This window comes from Scyliorhinus torazame, chromosome 19, assembly GCF_047496885.1.
Source record: "Scyliorhinus torazame isolate Kashiwa2021f chromosome 19, sScyTor2.1, whole genome shotgun sequence".
In the NCBI taxonomy this organism is placed as follows: Eukaryota; Metazoa; Chordata; class Chondrichthyes; order Carcharhiniformes; family Scyliorhinidae; genus Scyliorhinus; species Scyliorhinus torazame.
The window spans coordinates 114,304,381-114,326,633 of NC_092725.1; the positions used below are offsets into that span (position 1 = coordinate 114,304,381).

The window sequence follows — 22,253 nt, forward strand, 5'->3', positions numbered from 1 at the left end:
TTTTTAAAAAAGGATGTCAAAAGCAGCGGTGAAGAAGGGGGGAAACGCAGGTTCGCCATCGTGTGAGAGGGCGAGGAAAAGCGCCGACAAGGTGGTGGATGCCGGACCGTATGGTGGGGCTGCACCACCTACGGTGGAAAAGATGACCGAGGTGATGGCTGTGGAGCAGGAGAAGCAGTTTACGAGGCACATAGAGGCGTTGAGGAAGGAGATGGCGGTCGCACTGAGATCATTGGTGGAGGAGGCAATCAGCCCGGTGAGGGTACTGTGACAAAGACATCGGGCGAGGTGATAGAACAAGGTGAAAAGGTGAAGGAAGTGAAGGAGGCCATGTCGCAGCACAGCAACCAGCTCACCTCGATGGGGGAAACAAGCTGCGGAGAGTGGTGCAGGTGAACAGAGGGCTCCGAGCAAAGCTCGAAGACTCCGAGAACCGCTTGAAGCGGCACAAACTGAGAATTGTGGGCTTGCCCGAAGGGGCAGAGGGCTCGAGGCCAACAGAGTACTTCGCTCAGATGCTGGCGGAGTTGGTGGAGGAGGGTGAAGACCCCTCCGGTATGAACTGGACCGAGCTCATTGGTCGTTAAGACCGAAACCCAAAGTAAATGAGCCACCAAGAGCAGTAATTATCTGCTTCCATAAATACCACGTGAAGGAGAAAGTGTTAAGCTGGGCGAAGCAGAAGCGAGGGGTGCAGTGGGTTGGTGCTGGAGTTCGGATATACCTGGACTTGACGATGGAGTTAGCGAAGAGACGAGTGGCTTTCGGCCGAGTAAAGGCGACACTGTACAACAAGGGGGTGCGATTTGGTATGTTTTACCTGGCAAAGCTGAGGATGACGTACAACACCAAAGATTTTTATTTTGCAACAGTGGAGGCGGCTGAGGCATTCGTGAAGGCAATAGGCCTGGGACAGAAGGGAGGAGTGGAGCTGGAAGAGAGATCGTGGACTGTGATTGAGGAGCTGCAAAATCTATAAATGTTATAACTTTCTTTTCATTGACCTGTATTGTAACTTACTTGACTTCACATTGTTATATAGTTTAAGTTTTTGTTTGGTTTCATTGGCATTTCTTGCTGCAACGGTTGCGTTATTTTATTGAATCGTATGGGTTAGATTGTTTTTCTTTTGGGACTGGGTGGGAGGGAGGTATGCCTTGGGGGAGGGCGGGCACCCGCACTAGCTAACTGAAGTCGGCTAGTGAACGGAGGTGAGGTGAGAGGAGGGCTGCGGACATTAGAGCCTGGTTAGCAGATTTTGATGGGCCTACGAGGCGAGCAAGTCGGGGGGGGGGGGAATCAATACTGGGTGAGACTTTTTTGAGGGGATGTGCACAGGGGGATTCAGGGGGGGGGGGGGGGTTCGATGTTAATAATGGATAGGGGCGGGTCAGGCTCATGAGGCAGGGCCCGGTGGTATGATGATGGTGGATAAGAAGGGTGGGGAGGGTGGGAGACCCCCAGTTAGGATAGTCACGTGGAACATGAGGGGGTTAGGAGGTCCGGTCAAGAGTGCTTGCGCATCTTAAAAGCTTGAAGGTCGATGTAGCAATGCTGCAGGAGACTCACTTGAGGGTGAAGGACCAGGTGAGACTTAAAAAGGGCTGGGTTAGTCAGGTGTTTCACTCTGGATTTGACGGAAGGACTCGAGGGGTAGCGGTAATGGTCAGCAAGAGGGTACGGTTCCAGATGGAGAAAGTGGTGGCAGATCAGGGGGGTAGATATGTGATTGTGACAGGGGCGCTGGAGGGGAAGTTAGTGGCATTGGTAAGTCTATATGGTCCCAATTGGGACGATGTGGGATTCGTGAAGGTGTGTGGGGCCATCCCCAACTTGGACTCACACAAACTGATAGTGGGGTGGGGGAGGGGAACTGGATCTTGATGTAGGAGCCAAGGTTGGACAAGTCACAGCCACGCTAGCTGATCCCGTCAGGAGGGACGAAGGCGTTGGCTGGGCTAATGGTGGAAATGGGAGGGGTGGACCCTTGAAAGGAAGGCAAGGTACGCAAGGGGTGCAGTTTATGAGAATGGAGAGAAGGCGGGTCAGCTCTGGAGCGGCAAGGGAAATTGTCCAGGTGCAGGACAGGGAAGTTGGCGGCAGCTCCAGATCAGATTAACAAGGTCGTTAAGGAATTCTATGAGAGGTTGTACAGGTTAGAGCCACCTGGGGGAGACCGGGAGATGCAGGAATTTCTAGATCAGCTGGAGTACCAGAGGGTAGGGGAGGGGGGTAGGGCTACATTAGAAAGGTGATAGTGGAGCAGGAGATAAAGGATGCGATTGGGAGGATGCAGTCGGGGAAGGTGGCAGGGCCGGATGGGTGTCCGGTGGAATATTGTAAAAAAATTCAAGGATAAGCTGGTACCGCTGATGGTGGGGATGTTTGAGGAGGCAATAGGGAAGGGGGTATTACCACAAACTTTGGGACAGGCATCAATTTCCCTGTTGCTTAAAAAAGATAAGGATCCGAGGACTTCCGGTGACGGCGGGCGGGAGGCAGCCACACATTGGAGGGCTCCCGTTCAGAACGGCATTTTCGGGGAGTAACGACCGGTCCTAGGGCCAGCGACGGCAGTAAAAGTCGGGAGATAGCGCAAGGAGAAGAAGGATGTCAAAAAACACCAAATAACGGCCGGGAAAAAAGCGGCTGAAAGTCCGTTGGAGAGGGGAGAGGTCACCGCGGGGTCAACAAAGAAGATGGAGGCTGGAGCACCAGGGGAGGCCGCAGTGCTTACGGCTGGAGAACTAACTAAGGTGATGGCTGCGGAATTCCAAAAGCAGTTGGCACAGATTGCGAAATGCATGGAGACGGTGAGGAAGGAGATGAGGGAGGTTTTGAGTGTGCTGGTGGAGGAGGCGGTTTCCCCAGTGAGGACGGCGGTGGCGAGCGCAGTGGCGGAGGTGCGAGAGCAACGGGAGGCGCTGAAGGAAGTGGAGGAGACGGTATTGCAGCACGGTGATGAACTTGCGTCGATGGGGAAGGAGATGCGGAAGGTGATGGACACGAACAAGAATCTGAGAGGAAAAATGGAAGATCGGGAAAACAGATCCAGGCGACAGAATTTGAGGGTCGTGGGGCTGCCCAAAGGAGTTGAAGGACCGAAGCCGACTGAGTATTTTGCCGCGATGCTGGCAAAACTACTGGGGGAGGGGGAGGACCCCTCCCAATATGAACTGGATCGGGCTCATCGGTCGTGGAGGCCTGTACTAAAGGCGAGTGAGCCGCCAAGGGCAGTGACTCTGTGCTTCCGTAGGTACAGTGTGAAGGAGAAGGACCTGAGCTGGGCCAAGCAGAAGTGGGTGGTGCAGTGGGCTGGAGCTGGTATACGTGTATACCAGGACTTTACGGTGGAGCTGGCGAGGAGGCGGGCTCCCTTCAACCGGGTGAAGAGGGCTCTGTACATTGGCAAGGTGCAGTGTGGCATTGCATATCCAGCGAAGCTGAGGGTGACTTACAAGCTCAGGGACTTTTATTTTGGAACGGCGGAAGCAGCGGAGGAGTTTGCGAAGGCAGAAGGACTGTGGCAGAACTGACAAATTGAGGAACGGTCATGTGCCGATGTAACCTCATGACTGTATTTTCTTTTTTTTTTGTATCACTGCGCGCGGGGGTAGAGGCTAAAGGAGCCAATGTTGCATATATTTGGACAAGGGAGGGGACGGGACTTCCATTCGAAAGGAGGGCTCTTTGGGGTGTAGGTGGATATGCGGGGTTTGTGTGCTAAAAGGGGATCTTTGGGCTTTCCTAGGGCCGGGCCAGGGGGAAAGGGACCCGGGCGGGGGCCTCCACGCTGGCCGGTTTAAGCCGGCCAGTGAACGGAAGTGAGGTGGGGGGAGGGGCTGCGGTCATCGGAGCCTGACAGAACAGGGTCCGAGTGGTCTAGCCGGGGTGGAAAGTTGGGGGGAGGGAACCGAGGTTGGGAGGAGGGGTTTTACAAGAGGCAGTGGACGTGAGGAGCTGGAGACTTGGGGGGGGGGGGGGGGGGGAGACACACAACTGTGGGGCATCATGCACGGTACTCTCTTAGAGGCTGGATGGCGTTGGTAGGGGGGGTGGAGAGCCGTGTAGATTAAGGGTGACTACGGGTAATCCCGGATTCCTTTTTGTCATTTGTTTATGTAAGCATGCGGGTTGAGGTTTGGGGGTTGGTGGGCGGATGGGATCGTTGTTATTATGGGGATTGACATATCTTGTTGATTATTGTTGATGGGTGTAAATGTGGGAGAAAACGTGAAAAAGGAGAATAAAAAATTAAAAAAAAAAAAAAGATAAGGATCCAATGGAGTGTGGGTCGTATAGGCCCATATCCCTTTTAAATGTGGACGCAAATATATTGGCGAAGGTACTGGCAGGTAGGCTGGAGAATGCCTCTTGAAGGTGATAGGTGAAGATCAGATAGGGTTTGTGAGAGGGAAGCAGCTCTTTTCGAACACGAGGAGGGTATTGAACGTCGTTATAGCACCGGCTGAGGGGAAGGAAACAGAGGTGGTTGTGGCATTGGACGCCGAGAAAGCGTTTGACAGGTTAGAATGGGGGTACTTGATGGCAGTTCTGGAGTGTTCTGATGGCAGTTTGGGATTGGACCATGATTTGTAGACTGGGTAAAGCCAAGGGTGAGTCCGCACAAATAGCAGCACTCGGGATACTTTTCTCTCCACGGTGGGACTAGGCAGGGATGTCCTATATCCCCCCTGCAGTTTGCACTCGCGACTGAGCCATTGGCCATTGCGTTAAGACTTGGAAAGGGTTAGTGCGGGGGTGATAGAGCAAAGGGTGTCCTAATATGCTGATGACTTGTTATACGTGCCAGAACCAAATACGTCAATAGATGTAGTAATGGAGCTGCTTTCTCGGGGTACAAATTAAATAATAATAATACCCTTTTATTGTCACAAGTATGAAGTTACTGTAAAAAAAAAACCTAGTTGCCACATTCCGGCACCTATTCAGGTAAGTTGGTACGGGAATTGAACCCGCGCTGCTGGCCTTGCTCTACATCACAAACCAGCTGTCTAGCCCACTGAGTTAAACCAGCTCATCCACTGAGCTAAACCAGCTCATCTAGACAAGAGTAAATATCTTGTGATGCCTTGACCAGGGGTGGGGGGTTGCCATTCCATAGGGCAGGGACTCACTTCAGATACTTGGGGGTGTTGGTAGGGGCTCTGTTGGTACAATATTTCTACTTTGGTGGGAAGGGTGAAAACTGATCTGGCAAGGTGGGATGGTCTCCCTCTGTCTCTGACGGATCGGGTTCAGGCGGTTAAAATGAACGTGTTGCTGTGATTTCAGTTTATTTTCCAATGCCTGCAAAAGGCATTTTTTTTTTTTTTTAGAGAGATTGAAGATATAGGGAGGGAAGGTCTCCAGAATTAGAAAGATGATACTACAGAGAGGAAGACAGGTAGGGGGTTTGGGTCTTCCAAACCTGATGTATTATTACTGGGTGGTGAATGTGGAGAAGGTACGGAGCTGGGTCAGAGGGGTTGATTCCCAGTGGGTCAGAATGGAGGAGAGTTTGAAATGAAAATGAAAATTGCTTATTGTCACAAGTAGGCTTCAAATGAAGTTACTGTGAAAAGCCCCTGGTCGCCACATTCTGGCGCCTGTTCGGGGAGGCTGGTACGGGAATTGAACTGTGCTGCTGGCCTGCCTGGTCTGCTTTAAAAGCCAGCTATTTAGCCCAGTGTGCTAAACCAGCCCATTTGTGTAGGGGGTCGGGGTTGAAGACGTCAGCAACCCCACCGCTCCCGATGGCCCGGGGAAATACTCAGGGAGTCCAGTAGTAATAGCTTTGTTGAGAATTTGGAGGCAGTTTTGCCAGCACTTCGGGTTGGGGGTAGGGTCAAGGAAAATGCCGATTCAGGGGAACCATAGATTTGAGCCAGGGAAGTGGGATGGAAATTTGTGGAGATGAGAGGAGAAAGGAATTAGGACACTAAAAGATTTGTTTCTTGGGGGTCGGTTTGCAGGATTGAAGGAGCTGGGAGCGAAGTATGGGCTGGAGCAGGGGGAAATATTTAGATACGTGTCTCACTAACTTGATAAGAGTTTTTAGAGGAGGTCACAAAGATGATTGATGCAGGCAGGGCAGTGGATGTTGTCTATATGGACTTCAGTAAGGCCTTTGACAAGGTCCCTCATGGCAGACTGGAAGAAAAGGTGAAGTCACACGGGATTAGAGGTGAGCTGGCAAGATGGATACAGAACTGGCTAGGTCATAGAAGGCAGAGAGTAGCAATGGTAGGGTGCTTTTCTGATTGGAGGGCTGTGACTCGTGGTATTCCGCAGTGATCAGTGCTGGGACCTTTTGCTGTTCGTAGTATATATGAATGATTTGGAGGAAAATGTAACTGGTCTGATTAGTAAGTTTGCGGACGACACAAAGGTTGGTGGAATTGGGGATAGCGATGAGGACTGTCAGAGGATACAGCAGGATTTAGATCGTTTGGAGACTTGGGCGGAGAGACGGCAGATGTAGTTTAATCCTGACAAATGTGAGGTAATGCATTTTGGAAGGTCTAATACAGGTAGGGAATATACAGTGAATGGTAGAACCCTCAAGAGTATTTACAGTCAGAGAGATCCAGGTGTACAGGTTCACAGGTCATTGAAAGGGGAAGTACAGGTGGAGAAGGTAGTCAAGAAGTCATACGGCATGCTTGCCTTCATTGGCTGGGGCATTGAGTATAAAAATTGTTGCAGCTGTATAGAACCTTAGTTCGGCCACACTTGGGAGTATAGTGTTCAATTCTGGTCGCCACACTACCAAAAGGATGTGAAGGCTTTAGAGAGGGTGCAGAAGAGATTTACCAGGATGTTGCCTGGTATGGAGGGCATTAGCTATGAGGAGAGGTTGAATAAACTTGGTTTGTTCTCACTGGAACGACGGAGGTTGAGGGGTGACCTGATAGAGGTCTACAAAATTATGAGGGGCATAGACAGAGTGGATAGTCAGAGGCTTTTTCCCAGGGTAGTGGTCAATTACTAGGGGGCATCGGTTTAAGGTGCGAGGGGCAAGGTTTAGAGATGTACGAGGCAAGTGTTTTTTTACACAGAGGGTAGTGGGTGCCTGGAACTCGCTGCCGGAGGTGGTGGTGGAAGCAGGGACGATAGTGACGTTTAAGGGCGTCTTGACAAATACATGAATAGGATGGGAATAGAGGGATACGGACCCCAGATATGTAGAAGATTTTAGTTTAGATGGGCAGCATGGTCGGCGCAGGCTTGGAGGGTCGAAGGGCCTGTTCCTGTGTTGTACTTTTCTTTATTCTTTGTTCTATACATGCAGGTTCGAGACTTTTGCCAGAAAGGAAATAGCTTCCCGGTAGAGCTGGCCTCCACATTGCTGGAGGAAGTGCTGATAACAGGGGGACTGGAGAAGGTAGTAGTGTCGGCAGTTTACGGGGCTATTTTGGAAGAGAAGATACCGCTGGAAGGGATCAAGGTAAAGTGGGAGGAAGAGTTGGAAGAGGGTATGGAGGAGGGGTTCTGGTGTGAGGTACTCCGGAGGGTGAATGCCTCCACCTCGTGTGCAAGGTTGGGGCTGATACAACTGAAGGTGGGTATATAGAGCACACCCTACAAGGGCGAGGATAAGCCGGCTCTGAGGGGGGTAGATGTGTGTGAACGTTGCAGGGGGGCCCCACAAACCACCTTCATATGTTTTTGTCCTGTCCAAAGCTGGAGGATTACTGGAAGGAGGTTTTTAGGGTAACTCTGAAGTGGTGCACGTAAAACCTGAGCCAGGCCCCCGAGAGGCCATATACGGGTTGTCGGACCAGCTGTGGTTGGAAACAGGTGCGGAGGCAGATGTCGTAGCCTTCGCCTCGTTTATCGTCCGAAGGCGGATCCTGTTGGGATGGAGATCAACCTCTCCATCCTGTGCCCGGGCGTGGCGAGGGGACCTGCTGGAATTCTTGACTCTTGAGAAGGTCAAGTTTGAACTGAGGGGAAGGATGGAGGGGTTCTACAATTCATGGGCGTTATTCATTATGTACTTTCGAGAATTGGATTACATCGAACATTGAGGCGGGGACTGTATGTGTTAATGGTGACTATGGGTGATTCTTGTTTTCTCTTTGTTATTTGTTTATGTTAACATGCGGGCTGCTGTTTGGGGATTTGGTGGGAGGATGGGATTGTTGTTGATATGGGGATTGGCATTGCATTCATTACTTATTATTGTTGGTGGGTGTAAATTTGGGAGAAAATGTAAAAAAGAATAACAATATTTTAAAAAAAACATCCTTGTGCACAACCATTATGATGCATATGTCACTTTCTTCCGCAATGCGGGCTGACGTCTGTCCAGGCATCTCCCCCTCCCCGTGGCACCCACCCATCCTCCAGCCATGGACATGGCTCCAGAGCTTTGTCCCATCCCCTGGGTTTTTGGATGTTGGCTGCTGCATGTGTGGTGTTGCCTCCCGCAGTGTTCAAGCACAGTGTCCAAGCATCAAGGTGTGATTAGAATTCTAGGCAATGACTCTCACATGGTATGGCCCACCCACCCACGGGAATCCACTTGCGATGTGTTAAGTGCTCACTTAATCATGATTGCCAATTCACTATCAGTGGCCTTCAGCCACATGCCAGAGCCCTCGGCAGGAGTTATGGGCAATCGTTGGGGCAGAGACAAGTGTCTCCCCCGGAATGGGTAAACACGATCCAGGGATTGGCATGGTGGTTCTGCGATAAGCTGCCCCTCCGGTTGGTCCCCCAGCGTCCCCGTCCCCCCCTCCTACTATGGCAGTCCACCACTGCGGAGGGTCCCCCACCCCCAGTCAAGGATCCCCCAGTCAAGGATCCCCCACCCTTCGTACCCCTGGGCTCTTTGCCTGTGAGCAAATATGGCTACTCACCTCCTTAGCTCCCACAGAAGCCCTTCCGCCAGATTCACGTTTTTCGAAAGGAGTACTATTCGGCACCAGGGTGACCACTTGCTGGGAGGCTGCTGAATGACGAAGGCTGTTAGATATGGGGTAGTTCTCCTTAATTGTATTGAAATAGGGCTTAAGTGATAATTCGTTTCTTGCCACGCTACGGCGAGATCCCAATTTCGCCTAAGGGAGTGGGCCGGTTGCATCGCAAACTTTGGCGCCTGGTGCGGTTCCTGTTTTTGGCCTCTCCCGCTATTCACTGGCCTCATTTCGCTTGAGCGAGAGCGTAACAAGGCCGGAGAATTGTGCCCTCTTTCCAAGTCCTGCATTGTGCTAGCTACTTCCTTCAGACTTTCACATCCTTAGCAGGAAATATGGAATTTGTGAGATCGATTGGAAAGATCACTCCTGAGAGACCATAGGTACTTTCTTAACCATGAGACAGGAATGAGAAAGTCCATCAGCACGTTAGCATGCCTATTTATTTGTGACTTGAGAAAACCGTCTTACTATTTCTGTGTCCCTCATGCCTCAATGTTATAAATATATTGTCGTACTGTCAGATTGAATCATGAATCTATCTATAAGCTCTGTAGGAACTTCCCTGAACAAAATTAAAATATAATTAAAATGCAGCAAAAACTCAAATAATTCCACACATTTTGATTGGTTCCATCCCAAGAAACAATGCCAAACAACTACAGATCAGAGATTGAAGAAAGGGCAAAACTAATTATTTTTGTTCAGATACATGGGAGGTATTTCCAATTTCAAAGTAAGGCTCAACGCTGTTTCTAATCAATGCCTCCCTCCCAACAAACTAAACCTTGATGATCACAATTAGCCTATACACATAGTTATAATACAATTTAGATAAAGTCTTATTTTAACATATCAAGTGCTTTCAAGAAAAAGACAATTAAAAATTAATAGTTTTTTATTCCAAATTATTGGTGCACTTTGGTAAGGACGGAAGTGTGTTCAATAATTACATTTATGATAGATAAAAATAAAGTATCTATATTGTGGCTTCATTACACATTTTCAAAGAATAAGTACTTATTTAAACATGTTGTATACTCCTAATAGAAAATATCATGCATCAGCCATATATATATATATATTCACCACATAATTGAACTCGACTTTACAACAACAGTTTGGATCAAACAAAGTACACCCATCTGACAAAGCTATGGTATGAATATCTGCTGTTTTGCTTAAACCTTAAATGCAACCTTTCTGAGTTAAAACAAAACAATTAATATTTTGGCAAAAATAGAGATATTTAAATGTCAACCTCATCCTTACCAGAGCTTAAAGCAAAGCGATAAATTGTGGTAGAATTGTTCACCCATTAAATGTACTTCCTTCTCAATACTCTTTAAACATGTCAAGGTTCTTTTCCAGTCATTGCTTTGGATAGTGAGAAGGGTTTAGCTCAGCATAATATGATTGCTTACCTAAAGAAAACAAGCTATTTCTTCCAAACTTGCAAGCTATAGCCATCATTTCTGGGAAGAAACAAAATGACTATGACTTTTTTTGGCCAACAGGTTTTGTCACAGCCAAAGATGATAATTTCCTCCTTCAGTTCTGATAGTCCAGATTAAAAAACACTCAAACTCTCACATTTTAAAAAAAATGGACTTATATTAAAAATACTAATGCAAATTCCAGCAAGAACAGAAAACAAGGTCATGAGTCACACAGGGCCGTATCTCCCTCTTTATTGATTTTAATGGATCGAAATCTAAATGGTGAATGTGTACAATTATACCACGTTGCCTTAATTAATCTATTATAGGAAGGAAAGAAGTGTCATTGGATCCATTTTTGCAGACAACGATAAATAAAGGCATCAGACATTTGTTACACTTAAACTTTACCATAGACTTTTTAATTGGCTTTTGTCCTGTCAGTCAAACATCACAAAAGTGCCACACCCTCAATGGAGCATCTGCAACTTGTGAACAGGGCAATAACGGTCTTTCTCCTTAACTGGATTAAGGAATCATTAATGAACAGTGCAGAGTCTGAACCAGGACCTATCTGAATAGTGAATTCAATGTCAAATCATGTACAGAAAGTGAAAGTCATCATTGCATTGAATGGCGCAGCAGACTTGATGGGCTGAATGACCTATTTCTACTCCCATGTATTATGGAGGGAAAGAAATAACAAATTTAACAAACTAAAAGACACAGAAAGGAAAATTATGATTGAAAATTTGAACCATAATTCAAATCTGAAGGAACAGTATAGAAGTAAAATTTCAGTGCCAGAGAGGTTGTTTGACAGTAATTAAGACTCATCATACTTTTAAAATGTTAGTGGCACTGAAAGTGATAAACATTAATGCTTTCTAGTGAGTTTAGTGTATATATATATCAGCTAAGTACAGCAAAATCATTGTATTTCATGTATTTCAATGGTGAGATTCTAGCATCTAGAGAAGCAGGGCTCCTTGATCAGAATCTTCCTCATTGACACAAATATCTAGGAATGTGCATTTGCTGGAAGATGCTCACTAGCTATTTTAGCCTCACCATTATTTTCAATCACAAAACTTGGCCCAATAATTAAATCTTTTCACAGTTAAATTGGCACCTTGCAGTACAATTGACAGAAATTATCCAATTCAGCTGTGAAATTTGCAATAATGCTCACTTAGTTAGCCAGCCAGTTTATGATGCAGAGCAAGGCCAGCAGCGTGGGTTCAATTCCCATACCGGCAGAGTTTATTCCTGAAGGCCCTGCCTTCTCAGCCTTGCCCCTCGCCGGAGGTGTGGGATCTCAGGTTAAATTACCATTTGTCAGCTCTCCCCCTCAAAGAGGAAAGCAGCCTATGGTCACCTGGGACTGTGGCGACTTTACCTAATTGCTCTTAATACATCCACATAAATGCAGAAATGCTGAATTAAGGTGCAGTGCTTCGAAGTCTCACCTTTAAAAGAGATCACCAGTTAAATGTTTAATGGCAATTGAGAGCGTCAAGGTGATACAAAAAGATGTCCTTTGAGAATTAGATAACAATGATGTGATAACTTACAGGATAATTAGATAATTTTTCAAAATAAATTGGACTGAACCAAACAAATTGATAATTAATCCAAAGTAAGAATCAAAAATTGTACTTTTAGTTAATTATCAAAAGCTCATCCCTTGGTCCAGTTATAATAGAAAACATATATTTGACAAAACAATGGTAGACAACATTTTTCCATTGGCCTCAACCTGCTTAACTAGCATTTTGCAAAATATTGATCCCTCAGTATTGAAGATTCATTTCAATGGGAAGAAAATATTTCAAAATTTTAAAATAGCGTGCAGAATTGAAGTATGAAAATACATATCAGGATGTTATTTAACATGAAATTCCAATCAGTTGATAATATTGATAAGCTACATGCTTTGCGCCTGTATCAATTTGTCTTAATTAACTGTTAGTCACTTATTGTCCAGGCATACAATGTTATGATCAAAAAGGAAATATTACCAGTTCTATGGAAAATACCTATAATTGAGGAGAATAATTATTGACAAAGATGATTGCATTGAAAAATATTAAGTTATAAAGGCACAACTACTGTCCATATTAATTGGTATAGCTTTTTAACATTCAGGAAAGATATGTACTGAAATCATTGTTTTCCTGCCTGATAAATGTTTCAGATAAAATAATTTCTCGAATTTTTTAATGTGCAAAGTAGTGGTTGCACCTTATTGTACATACTATTAATCGTGAGTGCAAAGAGATGGGCTGAACTGTATAAGCCCTTTAGTGAAAGACAGTGGCTATCAAGTGACCATGGACAAGCAACCTCTAATACAATGGACTTTTTCTTTTTAAAAAAGAGTACTAAGAAGCTGCCATTACTTTAAATAGGATTAAACCCTATGACTGAAGGAGCAGATACTTAATTGGAATTGCTTTTCATTGTTTTGAGGGGAATCTCCATCATATTCTGATGGATGCCGATTGATTGTGTATCACAAGACACGAATAACTGACAAGTTGTTACTTTGTGCCCAATTACAGCTGCATGCCAAAAGGCAGTCGCTGTGTTCTTTACACTGGATATGAGGTATTTATTGATCATCCACATCAGTATCTGATTTACACCAGTTATTAATTTTCCATTGAAAGGTTTGGATTAACTGTTACACATTTGGAGAAATGGTTCTTTGCAATAAGTGCACTGTTGTCGGTATAGAATTCCAAAGCCGTTTATATTTTCTTTTGAGAGTGAAAAGTACTGGGGGTGAATTTCCATGGAGGTCCCTGCGCTGATTCAGTGCTTTTTCAGCAGACAAGTTGTGCAAAACCCTGAAAACGCTGCTCAGTTTATCCATTGTTTTTTTTTGTAAAAATTACGAGAGAAGCTCGAGAAACTCTTCAAAATCCATTTCCATTGTTTTATTCAAGTTTTTGATTTTTAAAAAAATTTAATCTAATTTAAATCTTGTCCAGTAGTTAAAATATTCTCGTACATTATATAACTGCAAATGAGAGATGATAGTAACTAATTTATTATGTGTACCCCCTCTGCCTAATTTTGATAATTTCTCGTGATTGGCCTTTATGAAACAATTTTAACAGCTCTTGATGGGTGACTATTACTCTGCTTTTTACAAACAAGTATAGCTTGGAGTAGCAGTTAAAAAACAAATATGTGACTATTTTCATGCAGTTTTTCTTTTCTTTAAGCTTTATCCATAAAGGACAATCTAACCTTTAATTCTGTTTTGCATGTTATTAAGACTGCTGAAAATTAATGAGACACCAGGCAGTTACTGAACTCTTTTGCTGCGTATGTGTCTCAAGATGGACCCACAGACAGGACCGGTGAGGTTACTCACCCCTGCTGAACATGAATTGATGCGAAGATCATGCGTATGGGAGTTGCTTTCCACTTTGACAAGTTGGTCGGCGAAATTACTTATATATATTTCTAAATAGAATGAAAATACTTCCTAATAAATGTATTTTCCTTCGGAGTATTGTTCTACTTTAATATCATTTGAAAAAAACTAGCACAATAAGTAGTGGCCAGTGAATGGCTTGACCCCTTCATACCCAAATAGGTTAGAAACACTAGCATTCAGAGAGTCCAGAACTAGGGAGTCAAAATAAGGTGTTGGCTTTTTTAGGATGGTGAGAAGCAATTTCACCACTCACAGAGTTGAAAAGCTTTGGAATGTTCTACCCCACATGGCTGTGGATCCTCAGTGCTAGAGTACATTCAAAATTAAGACTGAGATATTCTGGGATACTAAGGGAATCAAGGAATGTGGATACTAAGGGAATCAAGGAATTTAAGGGTATGGCGGGAAAGTGGGATTGAGGTAGAAGATTAACCATGATCATATTGTCAGGGAATGAACTTGAGGAGTTCTATGGCTCACTCTTGTTCCCATTTATGTTCTTAAGACTGTGCATGAACAGGACTGGAAGTTGCAGGCGAAACACTCACCTGGTCTTTAGTGCACTCACCCCATTTGCGATTCCAGTGATCGCCTTGTTATATTGAGCTCTAAGTGTTAACTGGGAGCTTGCCATTGCATGGCAGGAAGTCAGGTGTGGCTACATATAGGTGTGCAGCAGCTTAAAGGGGCAGCTATTCTGGTTACTGCATTTCCTACGTTACAACAGTGACAATATTTCAAAAAGTATATAATTTGCTGCAAAGTGCTTTGGATCATCCTGAGATATGAAAAGCACCACATGAATTCAAACCTTCCTTTCGCTTCAAGGCGGCAAGTTCACAAAGTCTGGAAGTTAATTTCAGGTGAGACATGGGTGAAGGATCTCTTCCAGCTGAATTTATGTGAAAATCATTGGCAAATTAACAACTAGAGTGGCAGGAGGGAAGCTATCAATATAAGTGGCATTATATCATCATCTTGTAACCTGGATTCAATGCCAGAAAGTTAAAGACAAGTTTGGTTAAGGCTATACTATTCATTCAATATATTAATGTCTACAATTATCCTTCACCCTTTAAACTGCATACTTTCTCTGCCGTGAATGCCATTATTGTGCACGGTACTTTAAAAAACTCTGAAACTCTAATCTCCTCCTGGGGAACTGTCCCTTGAGTTACAAAATCAGGACAAAGAAACCCTTCCATGCAAAATACCTGGCCACAGACACTATCATACCAGCTGTGGGCTACATGTTGAAAGCTACGGTGGCAGCTTTGCACAATTGCTATAATGTTGTTCACAGACTTCTTGTTCATACAATGTTTTTATTCTAAAATATTCCAGTTTCATATTCCATGATATTTGAAGTGCCATATCTGTCAAAGCTCTGTAGATATAAGCAGCAAATGACCATTTGTATGGACTGCTGAAACCTCTTGAGCCAACGTCACCAGTTAAAAGATTCATGGGTCAAATAACAAACTAACTTTAAGACAGTTCATTTGCAGGTTTATGTACAATGTAACTGAAAATATTTGTCTTGGAAATCAAATAATTCAAGAAAATTCCCCCTCCTTTTTTTAAAATGTAAAATTAAAAATTATACTTTTTATACATCCATGTCTGGAGATGTCACGTGGCTTGGATTCTTTATTAGGCTTTTGGAGGTAGCTGCCATTTTGTCTTGCCAGGCTGTAAGACGAGATTCATGCAGAAGCTTTTGTGTCAGATACTTCTCCCGCTTAATTTGCTCTTTAATATGTTTTGGCACGTCAGGAATCCAGTAGGAGACCAGGAAACTCACTGTAAATACAATGTGCTGAAAAATAGTAAAATAAATCTGCTATTAAAGGTTCTGTGTCTATTTCTGCAACTCAAAATTTCCTGCTACATTGCTGTTTAGTATATGATAATCCTGTGATCACGTCACCACAGGCCCACATAAAATCACATTTTAAGCAAGGTAGTTGCTTTCAAACATAGTTGTTTTTAAACCTGTACTTCCCCATTATTTATTTACTCTACTTCCCTTATTTTTCGTTTCTACTTTTTAAGTTTAAAAAAAAAAAGATTTTACTTAATACATTTTTGCTTCCAAGTAGTGTACGCTGACCCACTCAAGCTTGATCTTCTATCCAACCAAGAAATGTTCCCTCCACTTTAAGCATGGTAATGAGGTCTTAGCCCACATAGCCTCTCTGCTCGCCCCTTTCTCTGACCAATGACAGGAAGGAAGAGGAGTGATAAATTTTAAATTGTATGAGCGGCATACACAGAATACAACAAAACAGATAAGAGAACAGAGACAGAAGAAGAAAAGTGTCAGAAAGACTCATATATTCTGATATGACAAGTGGTGTGATGCGACCATCAATTCACGCAAAACCAAGAGTAGAAGTAAACTGTGGCTTTAATCGACTAGAACAGTGCCTGCCTGCGACTGGTCTGCTAGTGAGAGCCGCCTACAGGGCTACTGCTCTTTATACCTCCCCTCAAAGGGTGGAGCCAGGGGCGGAGCCTACAAGGCACCAACATGATACATTACAGGTAATACCTTACAGGTAATACCTTACAATGGTCCATAGTTGGAGCCCACATGGGCAACAGCGTGATACAGTTATATACATGGTGAATGGTTACTGCAATACGTTCACCACAAGGTGGGGTTGATTTTTCAATTAGGCCTGCCAGTTACCATTAGTTGCACAATGAGTGACAGGTTCCATTTTGTCCTTTTTCTCTTCTGTCTCTCTTATCATTTTTCATTTCTCTGCATATCTTTTTTTTTTGCTCTTTTCCTTCTGCCCTTCCCTTTCTTTCGTCTTTATTTTCCTACTTTTTTTCTTGCCTGTCCATTTCAGGTTCTTGCATTCCTTTATTCTTGTCTAGTCTTTCTCCTCTTGCCGCGCTCTCTTCAGTTTCAATGCCATGTTTCTCTCTCTTGTGTTTCTTTTTTTTTAAAATCTGCCTCAGTCTTGATTAGCTTTGTTGGGGGTGAAAGTTGCACTGAAGCAATCAAAGGAGCTGATTATCCCATATGCAGAATAACTCCCACAAAGCAAGGTGGCATGTTTTAGAAATAAAACCATTCCTGAGTCACATAGCCCCACATGAACAACAATATGAACAAATTAGGAGCCTGAGTAAGCTAATTGGCCCTTGAGCTTGTACTGCCTATCAATAAAATCATGGCTGATCTGACTGTGGCCATAACTCTATATTGCTGCCGACAACCGATAAACTTTGATTCCCTTGTTAGTTAAGAATCTACAAACCTCTACCTTAAAAATATTAAAGGACCCTGCCTCCACAACACTCTGGTGAAGAAAGTTCCAAAGATTCACAAAAACTTTCTTCTCATCTCCATCATAAATGGGAGAAGATTAATCTTCACCATTGCCATTCTCCCTCCCAATGATTAAAATTACAAACTACTTACCACTCTGACACACTAAAATAATTTGATTTCAAATTCCCAAATTTGTACATTAAATTGGCAAACTTGCAAAATATTGCATCAGCTTATCCACCTTTGGGTGTAATTTTCATTCTTGTAGGAAAGCTAATTATGTAAATTTGTCACATGTATTTCAACAAAAAGCACACACATTTTGTTCACACAATGTTCAAATAACTACATTAAATTGGCAACTGTGAAAGAAGATGTCAAACAGCACTCAATGTGGGAGAGATCACAGCATTTAATTGACTTTGTCTTGAATGGAATACTGAGAAAAACAAACTGATCCCATTCGTGCAGCTTTCCCAAAGTCTGCTTTCGCCTCTGTGCTAACAGAAGCTTATGCTTCATGTTGGTATATTCAAATTATAATTAATGACTATCAAATGATATTTCAGTTTTTATGCTTACTTGATCAACGCTACTGTAACATGCTCCACTACTCATTTGAGATAGTCGAAAGGTAATGGCATAATGGCATTGAAACGAGACGAGTAATCCAGAGACCCAGGGTACTACTCTGGGCCCAGGTTTGAATCCCACCATGGTAGATGGTGAAACCTGAATTGAATAGTCTAATGATGACCATGAAAACATTGTCGGTTGTTGTAAAAACCCACCTAGTTCACTAATATCCTTAAGGGAGGGAAATCTGCCGTCCTTACCTGGCCTGGCCTAAATGTGACTCCAGACCCACAGCAATGTGGTTGACTGCTAAATGCCCTCTCAAGGGCATTCGGGATGGACAATAAATGCTGGCCCAGACAGTAATGTCCACATCCCACGAAAGAATAATGATTATTTCATACATTAAGGTCAAACATTATAATTCAAATGTAATGTGTAATAATGGGCGGGATTCTCCGTTGTGAGTCCACCCAACGAGGACAGAGAGTTTGCTGCCCAGCCAAGTTTCCATTCACTGTAGTGGGAACAGAGAATCCAGCCAGGCGTAAAAGAACGGAGAATCAAAGTCAATGTTTTCAAGAACTGACTTGAAGACATGTACAGACATGATGCTACCAAGCGATCCTTGGACCTAGAGTACAAAGATTTTCTTTTAATAGGCAGATCCAAGTATATATGTGATGCTTCACTTACTGACATAGGGGCAAAATCAGTGATTTAGCCACAAAGATTACACTTGTAAAAATAACCAAATTATACTCCTCCATATAATATACTCACCTCCATAATAATAATAAAGGCTAGCTTGGCAGCCATTACATGCCAGAAATAAAGGCTATGTTCATACTGTAGTGGATGACCAGGTGGATATCGGAGGTCTCGGTACCTAACAGAAAATGAAAAGCGCAAGTCATCAAGAAAATGCAGATAATAGTTTTACATGGGAGACACAATCTATCAGGAGAATGCTAGTAAGAAAAAGTTGCTTAAAATGACTTAAAGAAATACCCCAATCCGATTGTTTTGGGAAACCAAATTATAAACCCAAATTATCCTAACTTTCTTGCTTAACTAAGTTTTATTTTGGTCTAGGTCTGCTGAATCTTACATTGTAAGATTATTCTTTGCCAAGATATATGCTAAAGACTATGAACAGTTAATAACAGCAGGGCCTATTGTAAGTTTTGAATAGGTTGTAATCAGACAATTTGTTGCCATATTCACTTCATGTTAACAGTAATACGAGCCTGTGTTCATTGAAAAGGGCAATTTTTAATAAATTAGTACTCCATGCAAAATAGGTTTATAGTGAACTATATCTCGGATGTCAGCATAATCTTGACAAAACTGAAAATAGGAGGAGATGGACTTTCGGCCCTTCAGGCTACTCCACCATTCATTAAGATAATGGCTGATCATCCAACTCAATAGCCTAATCCCGCTTTCCCCCCATATCCTTTGATTCCCTTCTCCTCAAGTGCTATATCTAACCGCTTCTTGAAACCATGCAATGCTTTGACCTCAATTGCTTTCTGCGGCAACAAATTCCACAGGCTGAGCACTCTCTGGGTGATGGAATTTCTCGGCATCTCAGTCCTAAATGGTCTACCCAGTATTCGCAGACTGTGACTTATGGTTCTGGACACCCCACCATCGGAAACATCCTTGTTGCATCTACCCTGTCCAGTTCTGTCAGAATTGTATAGGTTTCTATGAGATTCCCCCCATTTACTTCAAAACTCCAGCAAATACAATCCCAACCGACTCAATCTCTCCTCATATATGTCAGCCCTGCCATCCCAGGAATCAACATTCGCTGCATCCCTCTAGAGCAAGAACATCCTTCTTCAGGTAAGGAGACCAAAATTGCACACAATATTCCATGTGTGGCCTATGGTTTTCATTATCAAGGACCTGTATAATTGCAGCAATTCATCCCTGCTCCTGTACTTGAATCCTATCACTCTGAAGGCCAACATGTAATTTGCCTTCTTTAACATCTGCTGCATCTGCATGCTTACTTTCAGTGACTGGTGTACAAGGACATGCAGGTCTCAATGCACACCCCCCTCTCCCAACCTATAGCCATTGAAAAAAAATCTTGCCTCCCTGTTTTTGCTACCAAGTGGATAACTTCACATTTATCCAAATTATACTGCATCTGCCATTCATTTGCCCACTCAATCAACTTGTCCAAATCACACTTAAAGATCTCTACATCTTCCTCATAGCTCACCCTCCCACCCAGCTTTGTCTCATCTGCAAATCTGGAGATATATTTAGTTCCCTCATCTAAATCATTGTAAATAGTGAGAACATTCATCCATAGGGGATGATAAATCATGTTGGTCAAACTAATTGGAATTTGCTCCTGCTGCATGTCTATTTTCTCTTGTTAATTTGTAAATTTGCCCTGTATCGTGAGAATAAGTTTGGATGAAAGAAATTTCTTTCAGCCCATCACACTGAAATGTTATTAGTGATCTGAATGCACATTCATTTTTACTAGTTATAGTGCAATGGTTAAATGTTTACTCAATTGAATAAGCTACTGACATTAACTATGTAAGCTCATACATGAAATGACTAATTCATGCTGGTATTTGTCTTGGTGTGATTTGCAATCATGGGTGCGGAGGAGCAAAGTAAGAACATTGGAAGCAACAATGAGAAAAACTGCACCATACTTTGTTTTGTGAGGGCCACGAAGAATCCGGCACGAGTTTTAAGAATACAAAGAAATAACATTTATTTACAATAACATATATATATACACATCAGCAGCAGCAACTTTGCTTGCTGCTCACTCCTTTCTGCTGGTTCCAAACTGGCCAGCTTTATTTATACAGGGAGTCCAATGATTTCTCCATCCACCCCCCCCCCCCCCCACCCTCATTGGGGAAGCTCATACTCCCACAGGATTGTGGGATTGTCATTAGTTCCCAGCCAATGGTAAGCAGGCAGGTTAAAACATCCCTCCCCCCCAAAGTCCAAGGAATCCACCGAAGACCCTGGCGAAGGAGGGCGTCGGACTTGTTTTGCCGCAGGCCGGACACCATTTGCATGAGGCGCTGGATCAGGCGGCATGTAACGAGACGGAGACCGGAGCAAACGGCGTAACGGTTGTACATCCATGGCCCGTGGGCCCGAGGATTCCCCCTCTGATGCGTCCTGTGTCTCCATCTCGGAGTCAGAGTCTGCTGCCTCCGTCATCTTGGCGTCTCTATCTCCACGCGGTTCTGTAACGACCTGCACAGGCTTTGAGTCAGGCACCAGAGGAAGATTGTGAGGACTACTTTCCGTTATCTCTGGTCTCTGTGGCTGTAGAAATAAGCTCCGGGGACAGAGAATCTTTGGAAGGAATAGTCTTCTGGACCTAACATGGTCTACATGTTTGCGCTGGAGACATCCCTGGGCTTGCACCTGGTAAGATATAGGGCACGTTTGGCGAAAGATTACGCCAGGGACCCACTGGGCACCACCAGCAAAATTCTGAACGAACACTGGGTCACCGGGGCAAACTGCCGAATCGGCCGATGCCGAGAAAAACCTTGTCCCTGCCGTTCTTGTGTGCGGCGTACCTTTGCGCCAATGTCTGGGAAAACCATGCTAAGGCGGGTGCAAAGTCTCTGGCCCATTAGGAGTTCTGCGGGAGCTACCCCAGTCACCGCATGGGGGTGGTCCTGTACGAAAACAAAAAGTGAGCCAGTCTCGTGTCCATTGACCCGGAAGACTGCTTCTTTAGACCTCATTTGAATGTCTGCACTGCGCGTTCCGCCAAACCATTTGAAGCCGGGTGGTAAGGGGCAGTGCGGATATGGCATATGCCGTTCATCTTCATGAACCTCGCAAACTCCTCACTTGTGAATGGAGTGCCGTTATCCGTGACCAGCACCTCGGGGAGGCCATTCGTGCTAAAAGAAAAACGCATCTTCTCAATTGTTGCACAGGACGTTGTGCCGAGCATCTTATGTGCCTCTAGCCATTTAGACTGGGCGTCGATTAATAGAAGGAACATGGATCCTTGAAAAGGACCGGCGAAATCCGCATGCAAGCGCGCCCAAGGCCGCCCTGGCCATTCACAGTGATGTAGGGGCGTGGCTGGCGGGGGCTTCTGATGCTCCTGGCAAATGCAACAGTTTTGGGCCACCTTCTCAATGTCGGTGTCGAGGCCTGGCCATCAGACATAACTCCGGGCCAACATTTTCATTTTGGTCACACCTGGATGCCCATTGTGCAAGTCTCTTAGTATCAGCTCCTGTCCTTTTTCCGGGACAATCACACACGTCCCCCACAAGAGGATGGCTTCTTCCACGCTGAATTCTGACAGCTTGGAGGAAAATGCCCGCAACTCGCCTGGGAGCTGTCTATGCTGCCCACCATACAGGACTACGTGCCGAACGTTTGACAGGACTGGCTCCGTCTGGGTCCACTCACGGATCTGTGATGCCGTGACAGGCAAGGTGTCCATAAAATTTAGGGTTGCAACCACGTCACCAGTCGTGGGGGTCGACATGGGGCCGGTCGATAAAGGCAATCGGCTCAGTGCGTCGGCATTCGCTATCTGCGTT

At 44.5% G+C, this 22,253-nt stretch overlaps 1 protein-coding gene across 1 annotated transcript in view; it reads right to left on the minus strand.

The window, feature by feature from the left end:
• Positions 1-9,804: 9,804 nt before the first annotated feature.
• ano6 (anoctamin 6) overlaps positions 9,805-22,253 on the minus strand; it is a 192,095-nt gene continuing 179,646 nt past the window's right edge. Inside the window, exons 19-20 of the mRNA XM_072485065.1 lie at positions 18,463-18,568; positions 9,805-15,633 (exon numbers count right to left, since the gene is read on the minus strand). Coding sequence (XP_072341166.1) covers positions 15,424-15,633; positions 18,463-18,568 — 316 coding nt within the window. The 3' untranslated portion in view covers positions 9,805-15,423. The remainder of the gene's footprint in view (positions 15,634-18,462; positions 18,569-22,253) is intronic.